General features: G+C 34.6%; 1 protein-coding gene across 1 annotated transcript in view; it reads right to left on the bottom strand.

The window, feature by feature from the left end:
* LOC148942078 (pentatricopeptide repeat-containing protein 1, mitochondrial) overlaps positions 1-22,401 on the bottom strand; it is a 70,104-nt gene extending 47,703 nt beyond the window's left edge. Inside the window, exon 1 of the mRNA XM_089103227.1 lies at positions 22,303-22,401. Within this exon, the coding sequence (XP_088959353.1) occupies positions 22,303-22,401 (99 nt within the window). The remainder of the gene's footprint in view (positions 1-22,302) is intronic.
* Between the last annotated feature and the right edge of the window lie 926 nt (positions 22,402-23,327).

Here is a 23,327-nt window from a genome sequence, read left to right as displayed (position 1 = left end):
GAGCTTTGACAAATGTTATATCCTGGTATGGTATACCAGACAACTAAATTAAAGTCATTAGTTCTATGTACGAGAATAACACTGCTGGGGTTAAGGCAGGAAAGGAGGCTAGCAGCTGGTTTTGTATCAAATCAGGAGTTAAGCGGGGTTGTGTTCTATCCCCCTTTATATGGATTATTTTGATGGACTTTGTTTTAAGGAGCACAGGAAAGGCAATGGGAGACCACGGAATCAAATGGGGAGGAAAAAGGCTCCCGGACTTGGATTGTGCTGATAATTTAAGCATCCTAGATGAAAGTGTGAGCAAAATGAATGAAGTTTTAGAGGTTTTGCGAGTTCAGGGTGCTAGAATAGGTTTGAAAATTAATGTGAGTAAGACTAAGTCACTAACGCTGGGAATATGTGAAGATGGAAAAGTGACGTTGGGTAATGTAAAGATTGATCAGGTGGGCAGGTTCACTTACCATGGTAGTATTATGAGCAAACATGGTGGGAGCAGTGAAGATGTTAAAAATAGACTAGCCAACGCTCAGGGTGTTTTTTTTTCACAGTTAAAAAAAAGTTTGGAAGAATATGAAGATAAGTCTGCAAACCAAGATTACAATATTAAAAGCTACAGTGATGACAGTGTTCAAATATGGCTCTGAAGCATGGACGCTACGAAAAGCGGATGAAGATTTGCTAGATGTTTTCCAGAGAAATTGCTTAAGGATTTTTCTGGGTACCCGGCTGACTGACCGTATTTCAAACAATAGGCTATACGAAAAATGTGGTTCAATACCGCTCTCTAGGGATATAATGAAAGAAAGGTTGAGGTGGCTAGGGCACGTTATGCGGATGAAGGATGACAGATTGCCGAAGATTGTTCTTTTCGGCCAACCATCTAGGGCTAAACGGAAAGCAGGTCGTCCCCGTCTGGGGTGGGAGGACTTCATAAAGAAAGATTTAAAGTAAAAGGGAACTTCGTGGGCGGGTGTATAAAAGGAGGCTTAGAACAGATTGGGGTGGAGGAGCAGCGTGCATAGCTGTGTTGGCCTCAGGCGGCTTGGTGCTGCGGTGAGTTGTTGTTAGTAGTAGTAGTAGTAATGACAGTTTGAACATTACATATCTAAAAAATTGTCGGGAGCTCTTTTTGTGTCGAAAAAAGGAAACCGATTGAATTGAATATTCTTTTCGTTTCTGTATGTATTGGATAGTGTCCACGTTTCGCATTGTCAAAATATAACGAACGCTTCAAGGGATGGTTCTCCAAGTCACCACTAAGCAGAGTTATCCTGTTTTGAAGGAAAATTTCGACAGTGGTTCCAAAATTGTAAAGGCATCGGTGCCTTTACCCTATTTTTTTTTCAGTAAGCAGCAAATTGTGTTCTGGTTTTGAGAAGTTGCTCGTTTTGAGTTTGACTTGGCTATATTGTCCCTAATTAAAAAAAAAACATCTCCACAAAATAAGTTTTTCAAAGAAAAGTAAAGGACTCCATTAAACAAAAATGAGCAATAATAAAATCAAATAATCTACCAAGCGTGAAACTACCACAAATTAGCATCGATAAATAAATGAAACCCAAAACCAACAGAAATTACAATAAATAACCGAGTCAAACTTAAAACGCGCAGAAATTAACATGAGTTGGGCGTAAAACTCCTATGACTTCCCAAGGCCAGAACATAGTTTTCACTTTACTGAAAAAAAAATTTTTTTTTACTTTTACAACTTTAATAAATCAAATAATATTAACATTTTGATTACTAAATATCAGTATATGTATATTAAACTGACAATGCACATTCATTTGTATTTTCTACAGTAAAGTGCAAATTATGTTCTGGCATTGGGAAGGCATAAGGGTTTTGAGCCCAACTTATGTTAATTTCTGCTCGTTTTGAGTTTGACTCGGTTATTTATTGCAATTTCTGTTCGTTTTGAGTTTCATTTACCCACACATCGTGTTATTATACCCACATTATTTGTAATATACCCACATGTGGGTATATTACATTATACCCACATCGATCTTAATATTAAAATGTCAGGCCTTCAAGTTACTTTCGACTATTAAAAACGGCACTAGGTCTTTCGATTTCCAATCGAATGAGCCCTTTTTGACTTTCTACGATAACACTGTCTATAAACACCTTATATGCACCCAGCATAAATTACAACCCTTACCCTAAGGACTGTTAGGGTGGTTGTCATCCTCTAAGACTTAATTTCCAGAACTTTCAACTATGTTAACAAAATGGCTATCTTAAAATTTTAATTGGATGTGTTTGGGGAAATGGTGGACGTGAAAGGGGCGTTAGTCGCTCTCCAATCACTTTCAACTATTAAAAAAGGCACTAGCCCTTTCAATTTCAAATCAAATGAGCCCTTTTGAAGTTTCTACGACAACGCTTTCAATGAAAACCTTATATGACCCCAGGAAATAACTTAAAACTCTTGCCCTGGGGGCTGAGGGGGGGGTTGTCATCCTCAAAGACCTAATTTCCAGAACTGTCTACTACGTTGAACAAAATGGTTATCTGAAAATTTTGATTGGATATATTTGGGGGAATGGTGGGTGTGAGAGGGGGATCAGTTCCGTAGGTGATCATACTTTGGTGGTAACGAACTGTAAGTAAGAAGCGACCCGGCTCAATAGTAACCCAACTCTAGAAAACGGGTTTTTGATACCAATAGATACATCAAAAGAATCAGATTTCAATGCTGAATTCAAATATATAACTTTCATCAAGTCCAACCTATTAAAAGTTACGCGCCTGAGAAAATTTGGCTGATTTTTGGAAAAAGGAGGAAAGACCCCCTAAAAGTTATAGAACCTTAATGAAAATCAAACCATCATATTCAGCGTATCAGAGAACACTACTGTAGAGGTTTCAAGCTCCTATCTACAAAAATGTGGAATTTTGCATTTTTTGCCAGAAGAAAGATCACGGATGCGTGTCTATTTGTTTTTTTTTTCTGTTTTTCCCAGGGGTGATCGTATCGATTCAGTGGTCCTAAAATATCTTGGGATGACTCATTGGAACGGAAATTAAAAGTTCTAGTGCCCTTTTTAAGTAACCAAAAAAAAACGGAGGGCAACTAGGCCCCCTCCCACGCTGATTCTTTTCCCCAAAGTCACCTGATCAAAATTTTGAGATAGCAATTTTGTTCAGCATGGTTGAAAATATGATAACTAATGTCCTTTAGGATGACTTAATCCCCCAAAGTCCCCAGGGGGAGCGCTGAAAGTTATGAACTTTACCCAATGTTAACATATAGTATTGGTTATTAGGAAGTATACAGACGTTTTCATGTTTTTTTCCCTGGTAGTAGGGGGGTGGGTGGGTCGGGGGCTATGTGGGAAGATCTTTCCATGAAGGAAGTTTTCATGGGGGAAGGGACTTTTTTATGAAGGGGGCACCGGATTTCCCAGCATTATTTAAAAAAAGATAAGAAATTAAATATCAACAAAAACAAATTTTCCAACTGAAAATAAGGAGTAACATTAAAACTTAAAACAAACAGAAAATATTACGTGTCTGATTGGGTTCATCCTCTAGTCAGTACCTCGCTCTTTAAGCCAAAGATTTTTTAGTACTTTCATAAGAGCTATTTATTCTAAATAACAGCCTTTGTGATTAAGGGTCATTTTTAAAGAATTGGAACAATATTCGAACTTTAGCTTAAAGAGCGAGGTAATTACTAGGGGACCAGCCCCCCAATAGACGTATCAAAATATATGAATAAAGAAGTTCGTTACGTAAGTTAGTTCGTAAGTTACTTATATTTATTACTAGTATTTTTTATTACGTATTTTTTTCGAGAAACCCATTTAACCAAATGAAAGTAAAATTAATATGTAAATTTTGTTTTAATTATTCATTTCGGTGAGCAAATATCAAAACCTGTATCAATTCAAAAATGTTCAAAAATTAAATAAAAAAAACAAGCTTTCTAAACTGAAAGCAAAGAACGACTTTAAAAATTAAAACGAACAGAAATTATTCCGTATATGAAAGGGGCTGTCCCCTCTTCGACGCCACGCTCTTTACGCTAAAGTTTGACTTTCTAACAACCCTTATTTTTTTTTAAACAATAAAAAACTTTAGCGTAAAGAGAGAGGCGTTCAAACTTGTTTTTTTTTCTATAAGAATCCATAGTATGCTATTGCTATTTGTAAGTTGGAGAAACTTTATCAACAGTTGATAATCCTGACACAAACAGTATTTTTAATTTAATTGTATAGCTTCTGAAGTTGACCTGAAAAATAAAACTTAATGTCACTCCCAAAAGATTCTATGTATTCTCTTTGACAACCTATACATTGAACCTTATATGCTCGGGGGCATAACTTACAACCCTTGTACCTGGGCTCTGGAGGGTTGTGTCCACCTTGAAGCCAGGGTTATATGCTCTTTGGACTACTGTCAACTAAATGGCTATCTCACAATTTTGATTGGATACGTTTGGGGAAAACAGGTCATCAGGGACGGGGGGGGGACTAGTTGCCCTACATCAATTTTGACTTTTAAAAAGAAACTAGAACATAAAATTTCCAATCCAATGAGCTTCTTCTAAAGTTCAAACAACCACACCTACCATAAAAAGCTTATACGCCCGCGGGATATAACCTACAACGCTGGCCCCCAGATTCTGGGGGGTTGTGACAATCCCAGAGGCATTCTATGTGATCTTTGGACTGCTTTGGAACAAACGGCTATCTCAAAATATCAGTAATATAGCACATCAAAAAATATAAATTTCTTAATATAATAGCTTAATAGCTATCATAGCTACAATAGCCTATATAATTATCAGTTATTAATCTTATTTCAGAACAAACTTTTCTTGTCTTGTGTTTTTTTAAACAAAAATATCTGTTTTCAAAATGTTTTAACTTTAATAAATAAAAATTACTAAAACTTAAAGGAATATAAATCAGTATATGTATACTAAACTGACAATCCACAGCCATTTTTTTCTGTAAAGTGTAAATTGTGTTCTGGTCTTGAGAAGGTATGGGGGTTGTCAAAGACATAATTTCAAGACCTTTCAACTACGCTAGTAGTAATCGCCCAATTCGTTGAAAATATACATGTACTTACACAAGCCTGAGGCATGAATATACAGTGTAGTCTAACCGGTACATTGGCTTGTCAGGGTCAGTCACCTATTAATACGAACGATACTTGGCCTAGCAGACGGGTTTTTATGAGGTAACACGCTCTATATATTGAAAATATACATGTACTTACACAAGCCTGAGGCATGAATATACAGTGTAGTTTAACCGGTACATTGACTTACCATGGGTCGGTCACCTATTACTACGAACGGTACTTGCCTTAGCAGACGGGTTTCTGCAAAGTGTTATGGGCTTCCTTGAAAAAATACCAGTTTAAAAAAATAAAATAAACATGTATCCATGATCTTTCTTCTGGCAAAAAAAAAAAAAAATTCCAATCAAAAAAGGTCAAACGTGTTAATAACATGTAAGTTATAGCTATCTGATAACTCGTTCAGTATCGCATCTATTATTAGCGGTATCAATGGTATTTCATTTGCGTAAAGCTATCTCGATTTGCCAAAACTTTTATCGTTCGCATAAAACTAACTCAATTTGCAAAAATTGTATTCCATTTGCGTAACTCTGCTCTAGAATGACATTGTGACTTGACCTAGCTTTACCTCTCCGATGTGGTCTGTATAATACACAAGTAACGTTTGAAAAGTATTGTCAATTTAAAATTGGATCTAACGTTCCCTTGGTTCCCCCTTTTCTGCGGGGCTGGGGAGGGTTGGAGTGGGGGTGGGGGAGTCAATTTTGGAGATTTCTGATAACAAGTACCATTCATTGCGATCCTAGCTCTATGTTGGCTCGTTTTAAATACTTCAGCTTGTCTATTCATTTGTGTTAAATAAAAATCTTGAATCTGGAAAATGAAAAAATAAGTATTTAAACAAAATGTACGATGCTGCTAATTAAGGAATAGTAGGCTACGCTCAGAATTCTTTGCGTGGGGGTTCAGTTAAAGAGGTCTCACTTGCATGAGGGTTCAGATGCATGGGGATTCACTTGCTTGGGGTTCAGTTACACGCGGATTCAGTTACAATGGAACCCACACAAAAACAATGGGGTACACACAAAAGCCAAAAAATGAAAAAATAAGTATTTAAACAAAATGTACGATGCTGCTAATTAAAGAATAGTAGGCTACACTCAGAATTGTTTGCGTGGGGGTTCAGTTAAAGAGGTCTCACTTGCACGAGGGTTCAGATGCATGGGGGTTCACTTGCTTGGGGTTCAGTTACATGCGGATTCAGTTACATGGGGATTAGTTAAATGCAGTTGAGTTGCATAGTCTCATTGGGAAAAATAGGAGGGCATACTTAAACAGTTCTATTAAGAGCTATTTTTATGGAAATGGTTCATTTTTGAATTGAAACTATGCTTTTCTGACTGAAGATACACATTTGAATCAGAAAATGTGAAAATGTACACAATTGGAACAGAGAAGTGTGTTTTGACGATATTTTCTATAATTTCATCTGAAAAATAGGAGTTCAAGCTTAAAAAGTTCTATTAAGATCTATTTTTAGGGAAATGGTTCATTTTTGAATTGAAACTATGATTTTCTGACTGAAGATACACATTTCAATCAGAAAATGTGAAAATGTACACAATTGAAACAGAGACGTGTGTTTTGACGATATTTTCTATAATTTCGTCTGAAAAATAGGAGTTCACGCTTAAAAAGTTCTATTAAGAGCTATTTTTATGGTAATGGTTCATTTTTGAACCAAAACCACGCTTTTCTGACTGAAAATATACATTATAATCAGAGAATCATGTATTGAAGATATTTTCTATAATTTCGTCTGAAAAATAGGAGTTCACGCTTAAAAAGTTCTATTAAGACCTATTTTTATGGAAATGGTTCAGATAACAAAATGTACGATGCTGCTAATTAAAGAATAGTAGGCTACACTCAGAATTGTTTGCATGAGGGTTCAGTTAAAGCACTTGCACGAGGGTTCAGATGCATGGGGGTTCACTTTCTTGGGGTTCAGTTACAAGCTGATTAAGTTACAATGGAACCCACACAAAAACAATGGGTCACACACAAAAGCCAAAAAATTAAAAAATAAGTATTTAAACAAAATGTACGATGATTCTAATTCAAGAAAAGTAGTCTACTCGCATTAGTGTTTGCACGAGGGTTCTGTTAAAGAGGTCTCACTGGCGCGAGGGATCAGATAGCTGATTGTTCACTTGCTAGGGGTCCAGTTACATGCAGATTCAGTTACATTGAGAGTAGATAAATACAGTTGAGTCGCACAGTCTTATTGGAAAAAATTGGAGGGCATACTTAAACAGTTCTATTAAGAGCTATTTTTATGGAAATGGTTCATTTTTGAATTGAAACTATGCTTTTCTGACTGAAGATACACATTTGAATCAGAAAATATGAAAATGTACACAATTCAAACAGAGAAGTGTGTTTGGACGATATTTTCTATAATTTCATCTGAAAAATAGGAGTTCACGCTTAAAAAGTTCTATTAAGAGCTATTTTCATGGAAATGGTTAATTTTTGAATCTAAACTACGCTTTTCTGACTGAAGACACACATTTTAATCATAAAAAGTGAAAATGTACAAAGTTCACACAGAGAAGTGTGTTTTGACGATATTTTCTATAATTTCGTCTGAAAAATAGGAGTTCACGCTTAAAAAGTTCTATTAAGAGCTATTTTTATGGAAATGGCTCATTTTTGAACCAAAACCACGCTTTTCTGACTGAAAATATACATTATAATCAGAGAATCATGTATTGAAGATATGTTCTATAATTTCGTCTGAAAAATAGGAGTTCACGCTTAAAAAGTTCTATTAAGACCTATTTTTATGGAAATGGTTCATGTCTTTAGCAAAGTTAGCCATAGCTAGTTGAAACTCTGCATAAATTTCTTCATTTTTAGCCTAATTGCGTAGACACTAAAGGAACATTGAACCTTTTTTCTGATTTTGTGTGTTTTCGCAAGAAAATAGCTTGTCTTTAGCAAACTTAGCCGTAGCTAGTTGAAACTGTGCATAAATATCTTCATTTTTAGCCTAATTGCGTAGGTACTAAAGGAACATTGAACATTTTTTTCTGATTTTATGTGTTTTCGCAAGAAAATAGCTGGTCTTCCCTTCAATGAATTCAGATGGTTTTAGGACTCATCCCCCTAGCCATAACTCCATTCAACCTTGAGCGAAGATATAAAAGTTTGATGAAGTATTTTTCTACTTAAAAACTACATTAATAACTTCCAAGATGATGGGACAGTATGACACAGAATTTATCAGTTACCGAGGGTTCAATGACTCCTCCCCTCAATGACTTCCAGGGGTCTTATGACTCCTCCCCACAATGAATTCAGATGGTTTTAGGACTCATCCCCCTAGCCATAACTCCATTCAACGTTGAGCGAAGATATAAAAGTTTAATGAAGTATTTTTATCCTTAAAAACTACGTTAATAACTTCCAAGATGATAGGACTGTATGACACAGAATTTATCAGTTTGAAAAAATCAGCTTGTGGTGTTATATTTGAATGTGCATTTTTATTATTGTCTATGGAACTCGAAGGTACTAAAGGAGCATTGAACATTTTTTTCTGATATTGTGTGTTTTCGCAAGAAAATAGCTGGTCTTCCCCACAATGAATTCAGATGGTTTTAGGACTCATCCACCTAGCCATAACTCCATTCAACCTTGAGCGAAGATATAAAAGTTTGATGAAGTATTTTTCTACTTAACAACTACATTAATAACTTCCAAGATGATAGGACTGTATGACACAGAATTTATCAGTTTGAAAAAATCATCTTGTGGTGTTATATTTGAATGTGCATTTTTATTATTGTCTATGGAACTCGAAAAAATTGACTGTTATCATTGGATAGTGAACTATAACATGTTTGAGTATGACGAAAGCTTGTGGAGTACTACATTACGTCACATAAACAGACTGGGATTCTACGATAGAGTGATTACACCACTTAATAATGCTGGTCGGTAACTGAGAAATGTTCAGGAGGAAGTCAGTGAAATTTGCAGCTTTTTCAGGGTTGAAGCGCTCTACGTAAAGGGCAATGTACCTACAGATAAAGTTTTAATTCAAAAGTGTGACCCTAGGATTCCACATTTCAATCTATAAGAGTTTAAGAGTCCTAAATTTGAAGGGGGTTATCACCGTCTTGAAGACGAGGTTAGGTTCTTTGCCCAGTGGATACCTAAGAACATACCTGATCGTGATAAATCCATAAGACATGGTAAAAACTATTCAATATCATGGGACCATCGTTTGTGGATGTTTAAGAGTGAACTCTAAGTACTATTTTTATGTAAACATTTGTTCTTGTGTTTTTTTTTTCTCAAAAAAAAAATCTGTTAATACGTTTAAGAAATAAATATATTTAGGCTTAACCCGTCTTTATTCTTTATCATAGTTCTATTGTAATAAAGTATCAAACTCTTTCCTAACCTCACCTCTTTGATAACTAATGCTGAAACTTCATTTAAGAAACAATAAAAAAAATACAAGTAAGTAACAAATTATCTCTTGATGTCACATCTTGGATACACAATACAGAAATTTCATTAAAGAAATTATGAAAAAATTGTATTTAAGTAGCAAATTCTTTCTGGAATTCACCTGCTGGATAAACAAAAACATTTCGTTCAAGAAATTATTAAAAAATTCTAAGTAAGTAACAAACTCTTTATTGTTTACACGACTTAGATACAAGATATAGAAATTTAATTCAAGAAATTATGAAAAAATTCTCAGTAAGTAACAATTTCTTTCTTGAAGTCAACTCTTGGATACACAATACGGAAATTTCATTCAATAAATTATTAAAATATTTTTAAGTAATTAACAAACTCTTTATTGATTTCACATATTGGATATACAGTACAGATACTTCATTAAAGAAATTATGAAAAAATCGCAAGTAAGTAGCTTTTTTTTCTCTTTATCACAAACAATTTTCACTTAGCTACACGATGTAGAAATTTAATTCAAGAAATTATGAAAAAATTCTCAGTATTCTTGAATTCACCTGCTGGATAAACAAAAAGACATTTCGTTCAAAAAATTATGACAAAATTCTAAGTAAGTAACAAACTCGTAATTGTTTTCACGACTTAGATATACGATGTAGAAATTTAATTCAAGAAATCTTTCCTTGGCACCTTTCCAAATGAGCGGGGATTCCCCACCGGTTCCTACACATTGCAAAAAGTGAGCAGTACGAAAACTCTACGTTTTCAACCAGACTGGTTTTTTTTAGCTAAATCTTTGGAAACAGCCTCTATTTCAGACCGTTTAAGTTTTGATGTTAGTGTTGTCAGTCGAAAGCTATTTGACACGACACACAAACAGAGTCATAGTGAGAGAGATATCCAAAAAGTTGGGTTGATCTAGGTTCACTTAGAGTGGCCAAAGACATTTTGTTCAAGAAATTATTTCAAAATTCTAAGTAAGTAACAAACTCTTTATTGTTTAAACGACTTAGATACACGATATAGAAATTTAATTCAAGAAATTATGAAAAAATTCTCAGTTAGTAACAATTTCTTTCTTGAAGTCAACTCTTGGATACACAATACGGAAATTTCATTCAAGAAATTATGAAAATATTTGTAAGTAAGTAACAAACTCTTTATTGATTTCACCTCTTGGATATACAGTACAGATACTTCATTCAAGAAATTATGAAAAAATTGCAAGTAAGTAACTTTTTTTTCTCTTTATCACAAACAATTTTCACTTAGATACATTATGCAGAAATTTTATTCAAGAAATTATTTAAAAATTCTCAGTAAGTAACAATTTTTTTCTTGAAGTAAACCCTTGAATACACAATACAGAAATTACATTCAAGAAATTAAGAAAAAATTTTAAGTAAGTAGCAAATTTTTACTTGAATTTACCTGTTGGATAAACAAATACACATTTCGTTCAAGAAATTATGTCAAAATTCTAAGTAAGTAACAAACTCTTTATTGTTTTCACGAGTTAGATATACGATGTCTAGAGTGGCGCGCGCCACTCTAAGTGAACCTAGATCAACCCAACTTTTTGGATATCTCTCTCACTATGACTCTGTTTGTGTGTCATGTCAAATAGCTTTCGACTGACAACACTAACATCAAAACTTAAACGGTCAGAAATAGAGGCTGTTTCCAAAGATTTAGCTAAAAAAAACCAGTCTGGTTGAAAACGTGGAGTTTTCGTACTGCTCACTTTTTTGCAATGTGTAGGAACCAGTGGGGAATCCCTGCTCGTTTGGAAAGGTGCCAAGGAAAGATTTCATGAATTTAATTTCTACATCGTATATCTAACTCGTGAAAACAATAAAGTTTGTTACTTACTTAGAATTTTGTCATAATTTTTTGAACGAAATGTCTTTTTGTTTATCCAGCAGGTTAATTCAAGAAAACTGAGATATTTTAAATAATGGCTTTATTGAAATTTGAGAATCATTCTTGTTATTGAGAATTGATTTTGATAAAGAGAAAAAAAAAGCTACTTAGTTACGATTTTTTCACGGCTTCTCGAAGTTTGTATCGGTTCCGTACATCACGTTGAGAACAACAATAGAGTTTTCCAATTAATTACAAATATACTAATCACTTATTTAATGAAATTTACGTATTGTTTATCCAAGAGTTGACTTCGAGAAAGAAACGGTTACTTACTGAGAATTTTTTCATAATTTCTTGAATTTAATTTCTACATCGTATATCTAACTCGTGAAAACAATAAAGAGTTTGTTACTTACTTATAATTTTGACATAATTTCTTGATCGAAATGTCTTTTTTTTTATCCAACAGGTGAATTCAATAAATAATTTGCTACTTAGTTACAATTTTTTCATAATTTCTTGAATGAAATTTCCGTATTGTGTATCCAAGAGTTGACTTCAAGAAAGAAATTGTTACTTACTGAGAATTTTTTAATAACTTCTTGAATTAAATTTCTACATCATGTAGCTAAGTGAAAATTGTTTGTGATACAGAGAAAAAAAAGTTACTTAATTGAGATTTTTTCATAATTTCTTGAATGAAGTATCTGTATTGTATATCCAAGAGGTGAAATCAATAAAGAGTTTGTTACTTACTTGCAAATATTTTCAAAACTTCTTGAATGAAATTTTCGTATTGTGTATCTAAGAGTTGACTTCAAGAAAGAAATTGTTACTTACTGAGAATTTTTTCATAATTTCTTGAATTAAATTTCTATATCGTGTATCTAAGTCGTGTAAACAATAAAGAGTTTGTTACTTACTTAGAATTTTGTAATAATTTCTTGAACGAAATGTCTTTGGCCACTCTAAGTGAACCTAGATCAACCCAACTTTTTGGATATCTCTCTCACTATGACTCTGTTTGTGTGTCGTGTCAAATAGCTTTCGACTGACAACACTAACATCAAAACTTAAACGGTCTGAAATAGAGGCTGTTTCCAAAGATTTAGCTAAAAAAACCAGTCTGGTTGAAAACGTGGAGTTTTCGTACTGCTCACTTTTTGCAATGTGTAGGAACCGGTGGGGAATCCCCGCTCATTTGGAAAGGTGCCAAGGAAAGATTTCTTGAATTAAATTTCTACATCGTATATCTAAGTCGTGAAAACAATTACGAGTTTGTTACTTACTTAGAATTTTGTCATAATTTCTTGAATTAAATTTCTACATCATGTAGCTAAGTGAAAATTGTTTGTTATAAAGAGAAAAAAAAAGCTACTTAATTGCAATTTTTTCATAATTTCTTGAATGAAATACCTGTACTGTATATCCAAGAGGTGAAAATAAAAAAGAGTTTTGTTGCTTAGTTACAAATATTTTCATAATTTCTTGATTGAAATTTATTTATTGCGTATCAAAGAGTTGACTTCAAGAAAGAAACGGTTACTTACTGAGAATTTTTTCATAATTTCTTGAATTTAATTTCTACATCGTATATCTAACTCGTGAAAACAATAAAGAGTGTGTTACTTACTTAGAATTTTCTCATAATTTCTTTAACGAAACGTCTTTTCGTTTATTCAACAGGTAAATTCAAGAAAGAATTTGCTACTTAGATACAATTTTTTCATAATTTCATGAATGAAATTTCCGTATTGTGTATCCAAGAGTTGACTTCAATAGAAAAATTGTTACTTATTGAGAATTTCTTAATAATTTCTTGAATTAAATTTCTACATCATGTAGCTAAGTAAAAATTGTTTGAGATAAAGAGAAAAAAAAATTTACTTACTTGCTATTTTTTCTTAATTTCTTTAATAAAGTATCTGTACTGTATATCAAAGAGGTGAAATCAATAAAGAGTTTGTTACTTACTTACAAATATTTTCATAATTTCTTGAATGAAATTTCCGTATTGTGTATCCAAGAGTTGACTTCAAGAAAGAAATTGTTACTTACTGAGAATTTTTTCATAATTTCTAGAATTAAATTTCTACATCGTGTATCTAAGTCGTGAAAACAATAAAGAGTTTGTTACTTACTTAGAATTTTGTCATAATTTCTTGAACGAAATGTCTTTGTTTATCCAGCAGGTGAATTCAAGAAAGAATTTGCTACTTACTTACACTTTTTTCATAATTTCTTTAATGAAATTTATGCATTGTGTATCCAAGAGGTGACTTCAAGAAAGAATTTGTTAATTACTTACTTACAATTTTTTCATAGTTTCTTAAATGAAGTTTCTGCATTGTGTATCCAAGAGGTGACTTCAGGAAAGAGTTTGTTACTTGCTTACAATAGAACTATTCTAAAGAATAAAGACGGGTTAAGCTTAAAGATATTTATTGCTTAAACGTATTAACAGATTTTTTATTTGAAAAAAAAAACACAACAACAAATGTTTACATAAAAATAGTACTTAGAGTTCACTCTTAAAAATCCACAAACGATGGTCCCATGATATTGAATAGTTTTTACCATGTCTTATGGATTTATCACGATCAGGTATGTTCTTAGGTATCCACTGTGCGAAGAACCTAACCTCGTCTTCAAGACGGTGATAACCCCCTTCAAATTTAGGACACTTTAATTCTTCTAGATTGAAAAGTGGAATCCTAGGGTAACACTTTTGAATTAAAACTTTATATATAGGTACATTGCCCTTTACGTAGAGTGCTTCAACCCCGAAAAAGCTGCAAACTTCTCTGACTTCCTCCTGAACATTTCTCAGTTCCCGACCAGCATTATTAAGTGGTGTACTCACTCTATCAGAAAATCCCAGTCTGTTTATATGACGTAATGTAGTACTCCACAAGCTTTTATCATACTCAAACATGTTATAGTTCACTATCCAATGATAACAGTCAATTTCTTCGAGTTCCATAGACAATAATAAAAATGCACATTCAAACATAACACCACAAGCTGATTTTTTCAAACTGATAAATTCTGTGTCATACAGTCCTATCATCTTGGAAGTTATTAATGTAGTTGATAAGTAGAAAAATACTTCATCAAACTTTTATATCTTCGCTCAAGGTTGAATGGAGTTATGGCTAGGGGGATGAGTCCTAAAACCATCTGAATTCATTGTGGGGAAGACCAGCTATTTTCTTGCGAAAACACACAAAATCAGAAAAAAATGTTCAATGTTCCTTTAGTACCTTCGAGTTCCATAGACAATAATAAAAATGCACATTCAAATATAATACCACAAGCTGATTTTTTCAAACTGATAAATTATGTGTGATACTGTCCTTTCATCTTGGAAGTTATTAATGTAGTTTTTAAGGAGAAAAATACTTCATCAAACTTTTATATCTTCGCTCAAGGTTGGATGGAGTTATGGCTAGGGGGATGAGTCCTAAAACCATCTGAATTCATTGTGGGGAGGAGTCATAAGACCCCTGGAAGTCATTGTGGGGAGGAGTCATTGAACTCTCGGTAACTGATAAATTCTGTGTCATACAGTCTTATCATCTTGGAAGTTATTAATGTAGTTGTTAAGTAGAAAAATACTTCATCAAACTTTTATATCTTCGCTCAAGGTTGAATGGAGTTATGGCTAGGGGGATGAGTCCTAAAACCATCTGAATTCATTGAAGGGAAGACCAGCTATTTTCTTGCGAAAACACATAAAATCAGAAAAAAATGTTCAATGTTCCTTTAGTACCTACGCAATTAGGCTAAAAAAAATGAAGATATTTATGAAGAGTTTCAACTAGCTATGGCTAAGTTTGCTAAAGACAAGCTATTTTATTGTGAAAACACACAAAATCAGAAAAAATGTTCAATGTTCCTTTAGTACCTACGCAATTAGGCTAAAAATGAAGATATTTATGCACAGTTTCAACTAGCTATGGCTAACTTTGCTAAAGACATGAACCATTTCCATAAAAATAGGTCTTAATAGAACTTTTTAAGCGTGAACTCCTATTTTTCAGACGAAATTATAGAACATATCTTCAATACATGATTCTCTGATTATAATGTATATTTTCAGTCAGAAAAGCGTAGTTTTGGTTCAAAAATGAACCATTTCCATAAAAATAGCTGTTAATAGAACTGTTTAAGCGTGAACTCCTATTTTTCAGAAGAAATTATAGAAAATATCGTCAAAAAACACTACTCTGTTTGATTTGTGTACATTATCACATTTTATGATTCAAATGTTTATCTTCAGTCAGAAAAGCATAGTTTCAATTCAAAAATGAACCATTTCCATAAAAATAGATCTTAATAGAACTTTTTAAGCGTGAACTCCTATTTTTCAGATGAAATTATAGAAAATATCGTCAAAACACACTTCTCTGTTTCAATTGTGTACATTCTCACATTTTCTGATTCAAATGTGTATCTTCAGTCAGAAAAGCATAGTTTCAATTCAAAAATGAACCATTTCCATAAAAATAGCTCCTAATAGAACTGTTTAAGTATGCCCTCCAATTTTTCCCAATGAGACTATGCAACTCAACCGCATTTAACTAATCCCCATGTAACTGAATCCGCATGTAACTGGACCCCAAGCAAGTGAACCCCCGTGTATCTGAACCCTCGTGCAAGTGAGACCTCTTTAACTGAACCTTCATGCAAACAATTCTGAGTGTAGCCTACTATTCTTTAATTAGCAGCATCGTACATTTTGTTTAAATACTTATTTTTTCATTTTTTGGCTTTTGTGTGTGCCCCATTGTTTTTGTGTGGGTTCCATTGTAACTGAATCACCATGCATCTGAACCCTCGTGCAAGTGCTTTAACTGAACCCTCATGCAAACAATTCTGAGTGTAGCCTACTATTCTTTAATTAGCAGCATCGTACATTTTGTTATCTGAACCATTTCCATAAAAATAGGTCTTAATAGAACTTTTTAAGCGTGAACTCCTATTTTTCAGACGAAATTATAGAAAATATCTTCAATACATGATTCTCTGATTATAATGTATATTTTCAGTCAGAAAAGCGTGGTTTTGGTTCAAAAATGAACCATTACCATAAAAATAGCTCTTAATAGAACTTTTTAAGCGTGAACTCCTATTTTTCAGACGAAATTATAGAAAATATCGTCAAAACACACTTCTCTGTTTCAATTGTGTACATTTTCACATTTTCTGATTCAAATGTGTATCTTCAGTCAGAAAAGCATAGTTTCAATTCAAAAATGAACCATTTCCATAAAAATAGCTCTTAATAGAACTTTTTAAGCGTGAACTCCTATTTTTCAGACGAAATTATAGAAAATATAGTCAAAACACACTTCTCTGTTTCAATTGTGTACATTCTCACATTTTCTGATTCAAATGTGTATCTTCAGTCAGAAAAGCATAGTTTCAATTCAAAAATGAACCATTTCCATAAAAATAGCTCCTAATAGAACTGTTTAAGTATGCCCTCCAATTTTTTCCAATGAGACTATGCAACTCAACCGCATTTAACTAATCCCCATGTAACTGAATCTGCATGTAACTGAACCCCAAGCAAGTGAACCCCCATGCATCTGAACCCTCGCGCAAGTGAGACCTCTTTAACTGAACCCTCATGCAAACAATTCTGAGTGTAGCCTACTATTCCTTAATTAGCAGCATCGTACATTTTGTTTAAATACTTATTTTTTCATTTTTTTGCTTTTGTGTGTGCACCATTGTTTTTGTGTGGGTTCCATTGTAACTGAATCCCCGTGTAACTGAACCCCAAGCAAGTGAACCACCATACATCTGAACCCTCATGCAAGTGAGACCTCTTTAACTGAACCCTCATGCAAACAATTCTGAGTGTAGCCTACTATTCTTTAATTAGCAGCATCGTACATTTTGTTTAAATACTTATTTTTTCATTTTCCAGATTCAAGATTTTTATTTAACACAAATGAATAGACAAGCTGAAGTATTTAAAACGAGCCAACATAGAGCTACGATCGCAATGAATAGTATTTGTTTTCGGAAACCTCAAAACGGGACTCCCCCTCCCCCTCTATGACCCTCCCCTGCCCCCTTCGAAAATGGGGAACGAATGGGAATTACTATCCTATTTTAAATGGACAATACATTTAAAAAGATAATTGTGCTTTATACAGAAACCAACGGACTCGTAAAACTAGATCAAGTCAGAATGTCATTCTAGAGCAGAGTTACGCAAATGGAATACAATTTTTGCAAATTGAGTTAGTTTTATGCGAACGATAAAAGTTTTGGCAAATCGAGATAGCTTTACGCAAATTAAATACCATTGATACCGCTAATAATAGATGCGATACTGAACGAGTTATCAGATATCTATAACTTACATGTTATTAACACTTTTTACCTGTGTTGATTGGAATTTGTATTTTTTTTTTTGCCAAAAGAAAGATGATTGATACATGTTTATTTTTTTTTTAAAATGGTATTTTATAAAGTAAGCCCATAAAACTTTGCCGAAACCCGTCTGCTAAGGCAAGTACCGTTCATAGTAATAGGTGACCGACCCATGGTAAGTCAATGTACCGGTTAAACTACACTGTATATTCATGCCTCAGGCTTGTGTAAGTACATGTATATTTTCAATATATAGAGCGTGTTACCTCATAAAAACCCGTCTGGTAAGACAAGTACAGTTCATAGCAATAGGTGACTTACCCTGACAAGCCAATGTACCGGTTAGACTACACTGTATATTCATGCCTCAGGCTTGTGTAAGTACATGTATATTTTCAACGAATTGGGCGCTTACTACTTACGCTGAACAAAATGGCTATCTCAAAATTTTGATTTGATGCGTTTTGGGAATTGATGGGCATAGGATGGGGGAAGGTTGCTCCCCAATCACTTTTGACTAATAAAAAGGGCACTAGCTCTTTCAATTTCCAATCAAATGAGCCTTTTTCACAGTTTCTATCAGAGGCAATGCTGTAGCGCTGCCTATAGTAAAGGCCATACCGCTCCAATGTTTTATTATTATTTAATATTATTTTTTTATCCAGAGGCACTTCATACGGAAGGGGTCGTCGTATAAACTTCAAAGGGGGCTCATTCGATTGGAAATCGAGAGTTCTAGTGCCCTTTTTAATAATCGAAAATGATTGGAGGGCAACTAGCCCCTCCCACGCCCATCATTCCCCCAAAAAGATCCAATCAAAATTTTGAGATAGCAATTTAGTTCAGCGTAGTTGATTTCCAGATAGAAAATGTATTTTTGAGGAGGACACTCCCCCACAAACCTCAGGACAAGGGTTTTAAGTTATGCCCTGGGGCAATATAAGGTTTTTTATAGAGGGCGTTGTTGTAGAAACTTCAAACAAGGTTATTTCGATTGGAAATTCAAACGGCTAGTGCCATTTTTAATAGTCAAATTTGATTGGAGTGCAACTAGCCCCCCCCGCCCAGCACTCCCCAACACACCTCCAGTCAACAGTTTGATATAGCCATTTTGTTCAGCGTAGTTGATTTACAAATAGAAAATATGTTTTTGAGAAGGATACTCCTCCAAAAACCTTAGGGCAAGGGTTTTAAGTTATGGCCTGGGGTCATATAAGTTTTTATAGAAGGCGTTGTCGTAGAAACTTCAAAAAAGGCTCATTCGATTGGAAATTCAAAGAGCTAGTGCCTTTTTTAATAGTTTAAAGAGATTGAAGGGCAACTAGCCCCCTCCCCCCCGCCCGACAGTCCCCCAAAAAAATACAATCAAAATTTTAAGATAGCCCTTTTGTTCAACGTAGTTGATTTTCAGATAGGAAATATGTTTTTGAGGGGGACACTCCCCCACAACCCTCAAGGCAAGGGTTTTAAGTTATACCCTGGGGGCATATAAGGTTTTTATAGAAGGCGGTGTCGCAGAAACTTCAAAAAAGGCCCATTCGATTGGAAATTCAAAGAACTAGTCCCTTTTTAATAGTCGAAAGTGATTTGAGGGCAACTAACCCCCCTCGTACGCCCACCTTTTCCTCAAACACATCCAATCAAAATTTTGAGACAGCAATTTTATTAAACGTAGTTGTAAGTTCTGGAAACTAGATCTTTGAGGATGACAACCCCCCACAGCCCGCAGAGCAAGGGTTGTAAGTCATGCCCTGGGGGCATATAAGTTTTTATAGATATCGTTGTCGTAGAGACTTCAAAAAGGGCTCATTTGATTGGATATTGAAAGTTTTAGTTCACTTTTTAAGCGTCAAAATATATTGAAGGGTAACCCCCACCTAAACCCTATTTTCCCAAATCCATCCAATACAAATTTTAAGATAGCTATTTTGTTAAAATAGTTCTAAGATCATATAAGAAAAAATCCGGTGTTGACACAACCCACCAGGGCCCGGGGGCAGGCGTTATAAGCTATGCCCTCAGGGCATATATGGGTCTTATGGAAGGGATGCTCGTATTAACTTTAAATAGGGATCATTTGCTTGGAAACTGAGAGTTCTAGTTAACTTCTTCAAGAGTCAAGAGATATTGGAGGGCACCTAGCCCCCCCCTCCACACCCTTTTCTCCGCAAAAAGCACCGTTAAGAACGATGAGATAGCTTTTTTTTAAAAATAGTTCAAAGACCATATAACGAAAACTCAGGGGTCAACACAGCCCCCCAGGGCCCGAGGGCAGGAGGTCCTACCCAAACTCTGGTTTGTAGTGATTGTTGTTTGTTTTAAGCTTTATTTGCATTTTCAATTTAAGTTTCACTCGTTTAAATATTTATTTATTAATTTACATTAATATCTATTGTATTTTGTTTGCATTGATTGTTTATTTAATTTCTGTTCGTTTTAAGTTTAATTTTTACATCAATAGGAAAATATTTGTTTCGTCTTAAGCTTGATTTTCATATTCAATCTGAGCATTACTCGCTTTAAGATCTATTTATTCATTTATAATATTACCTGTTGTATGTTTTTGCTATGATTGTTTATTTAATTTCTGTTCGTTTCGGGTTTCGTTTATTCTTTAATAGTAATTTCTGTTCGTGTTTATTTTTAATTTTAAAATGTATTTTTATATTTTTAGCCTAATTTTAAAATTGCCTTTAATTTTATTTGAAAAACTTATTTGTTCGGAAAGTTTTTTTTTAATTAATAACAACAAATGACCATCTCAAAATTGGTTGGCGTGGAAGGAGGGGTGAGTTGCCCTCCAATCACTTTCGACTATTAAAAAGATCACTAGCCCTTTCTATTTCTAATCAAATGAGCTCTGTTCCAAGTTTCTATGACAACAAATGATCATCTCAAAATTTCTATCAGATACATTTTGGGAAAATACGAGGTGTGTGTGTGTGTATGGGGGGGGGGGGAGGATCGACCCTCTGTTCTATAAAAAGCTTATATGCCCCCAGGGCATACCTTATAACCCTTGCCCTGGGGGCTGTGGGGCGGGGGGTGTCATCCTCAAAGACAGACTGTCTGGAACTTTCAATTACGTTGAAGAAAACGGCTATCTCAAACTTTTAATCGGATGTGTTGGGGGAAATGGTGGGCGTGGGAGGGGTTAGTTACCCTCCAATCACTTTCGACTATTAAAAAAGGGCACTAGCCCTTTCAGTTTCCAATCGAATGAGCTCTGTTCGAAGTTTATACGACATTAAATGGCCATCTCAAAATTTCATCATCAGAAAATGCATCATCAGATGCATTTAGGGAAAGTGTGTGGTGGGGTACCCACTCTCCGATCACTCTGAAACTTAAAAAGGGCACTAGAACTTCTGCTTACCAATACAATGAACTCCCTCCTAAGTTTATACGATCACCCTTTCTATATATCCCTTATATGCTCCAGGGCATAACTTAAAACCTTTGCCCTGAAGGCTGTGAGGGGGTTGTCATTCTCAAAGACATAATTCTCGGACCTTTTAATTATGTTGAACAAAATGGCTATTTCAAAATTTGTATTGAATGTGTCTGGAGAAACGGTCGGCGTAGGAGGGGAGTTAGTTGCCATCCAATCACTTTCAACTGTTAAAAAGAGCACCAGCCCTTTCAATTTCCAATCGAATGAGTCTTTTTCTAAGTTTCTAAAGCAACAAATAGCCATCTCAAGGCACTAAAACCTCTGAATAGCAATCCAATGAGTCCCCCTCCTAAGTTTATACGATCATCCTTTATATATGTATCTTATATGCCCCCAGGGCAAAATTTCAATTCAATTTAAAAAAAAAACATAACATCAATAACAATAAAGATCCTAGAAGAGAACGGAACTTAACAGAACATGTTAAGGACCATAAGAAAAAAAATATAATTAAAAGTGACAGTGAAATCGGAAAAAAAAGATAGAACAATAAAACATGGGTAATTAGAGCAAAATGGTTAAAAGATCAAAAATTAAATTATATTATCAAGTTTTGATACATTATTGTACAGCGTGCGGAAACTTGAGGCTAGCTCAGCACTGGAGGATATGTTATTCCATTGAACAATAGATTTGTAAGCGGGAGATTGCTGGGCAGCACTAGAAACACATTTAGGGATCACAAAGACTCTATTGGATGGACGGAGACAGTGGGCTTCCGAATTTTTAATATTACAATAGATTCATAGTTCATGAGGACGATTGTTGCGGAAAGCTGAGTAAGCAAGCGATAAGTTAAATTTCTTTATTATTTGATCCAATGGAGCTATACCAAAATGTGGGTACAAATCACGGGTTTGATATACACAGGGAAGCCGAAAAACAGATTTAATGGCATGGTTTTGGGCAAATTTTAGTGTTTTAGTGAAGGAACGATTTGTATTTCCCCAAACTGATCCGGAATAAGAAAAGTAAGAAAAAATATAGGAATAATAGAGGGTGACTAGGATGTCAGGAGGAAGAAAATAATTCACACTGTGAATCATAGCTACTTGTCTCAAAATTATAGCTGTGATGTAAGAAACATGATTAGGCCTATAGAATGACAAGCATGAGTCAATAAACACACCAAGAAACTTGGCAGCCTCCATTTGCGGGAGGATGTCGGAGGCGTACTTGAAACCAAGAGCAGGTTGGATAACGTGTTTATCGTAAGGGTTCTAAATAATAGTACTTGAAAATATGTTTATAGATAGCCTCCTTACACCCCTGCTTCCTCCATCCTCTATCAAATAGGAACTGTCTTGTTTCAGCTGTCGCCGGGTAGGATAGTAATCTATCTTTCACCATCCTACTCAGCTCCCAGCTTTCACAACTTGCTAAGATTGGGCAAGAAGAGCTTTTTTTGCTATTAATGGTCATGTTATTCGTAAGGCACCACGCCTGGACTCTGTTCAGAAGGACTTGGGCAGAGGTTACTGCCGATGGTAAATTGGTACTAGTGATAAAGAAGTTGCTGTTATCAGCAAATAGTACAGGATACACTGAATGGCTCAATTCCATAACAAGATCATTGATATATAGGAGAAATAAAATCGGGCCTAGGACAAAGCCTTGCCGGACACCCCTCCAAGCAGGTAAGGGCTGAGAAGATACTCCACATAACCTCACACTCTGTACCCTTCCAGACAGATAAGAGCTGAACCAAGGCAGGGGAACACCACGAATACTGTAGCTATTTGATTTACTTATTAAAATACTATGATTAACCATGTCAAAGGAAATCCAAAAATAAGCCCAATACAGTTTTTTAAGGTCGAGTTGTGAGCTTATGAACTGTGTGGCATCAATTAGAGCGTGAGTAGTTGAGAATTTGGGCTGAAAGCCATATTGATAAGGAGAAATGAAGGAAACGGAGTTCTAACTGCCAAACAGAAAGGGAGACAGACGTCTGAAGATAATTATCTCGAGCACTTTGGATATAAAAGGAAGAATTGAGATTGGACGATAATGACCTATCTTAGATAGATCACCCTTTTTAAGAACTGGAATAACAATGGCTAACTTTAGTAAATCG

Source organism: Artemia sp. Qi Xiang Cuo, chromosome 17 (genome assembly GCF_049724085.1).
Source record: "Artemia sp. Qi Xiang Cuo chromosome 17, ASM4972408v1, whole genome shotgun sequence".
Classification (NCBI taxonomy): domain Eukaryota; kingdom Metazoa; phylum Arthropoda; class Branchiopoda; order Anostraca; family Artemiidae; genus Artemia; species Artemia sp. Qi Xiang Cuo.
This window is presented reverse-complemented; position numbering and strand designations above follow the sequence as displayed.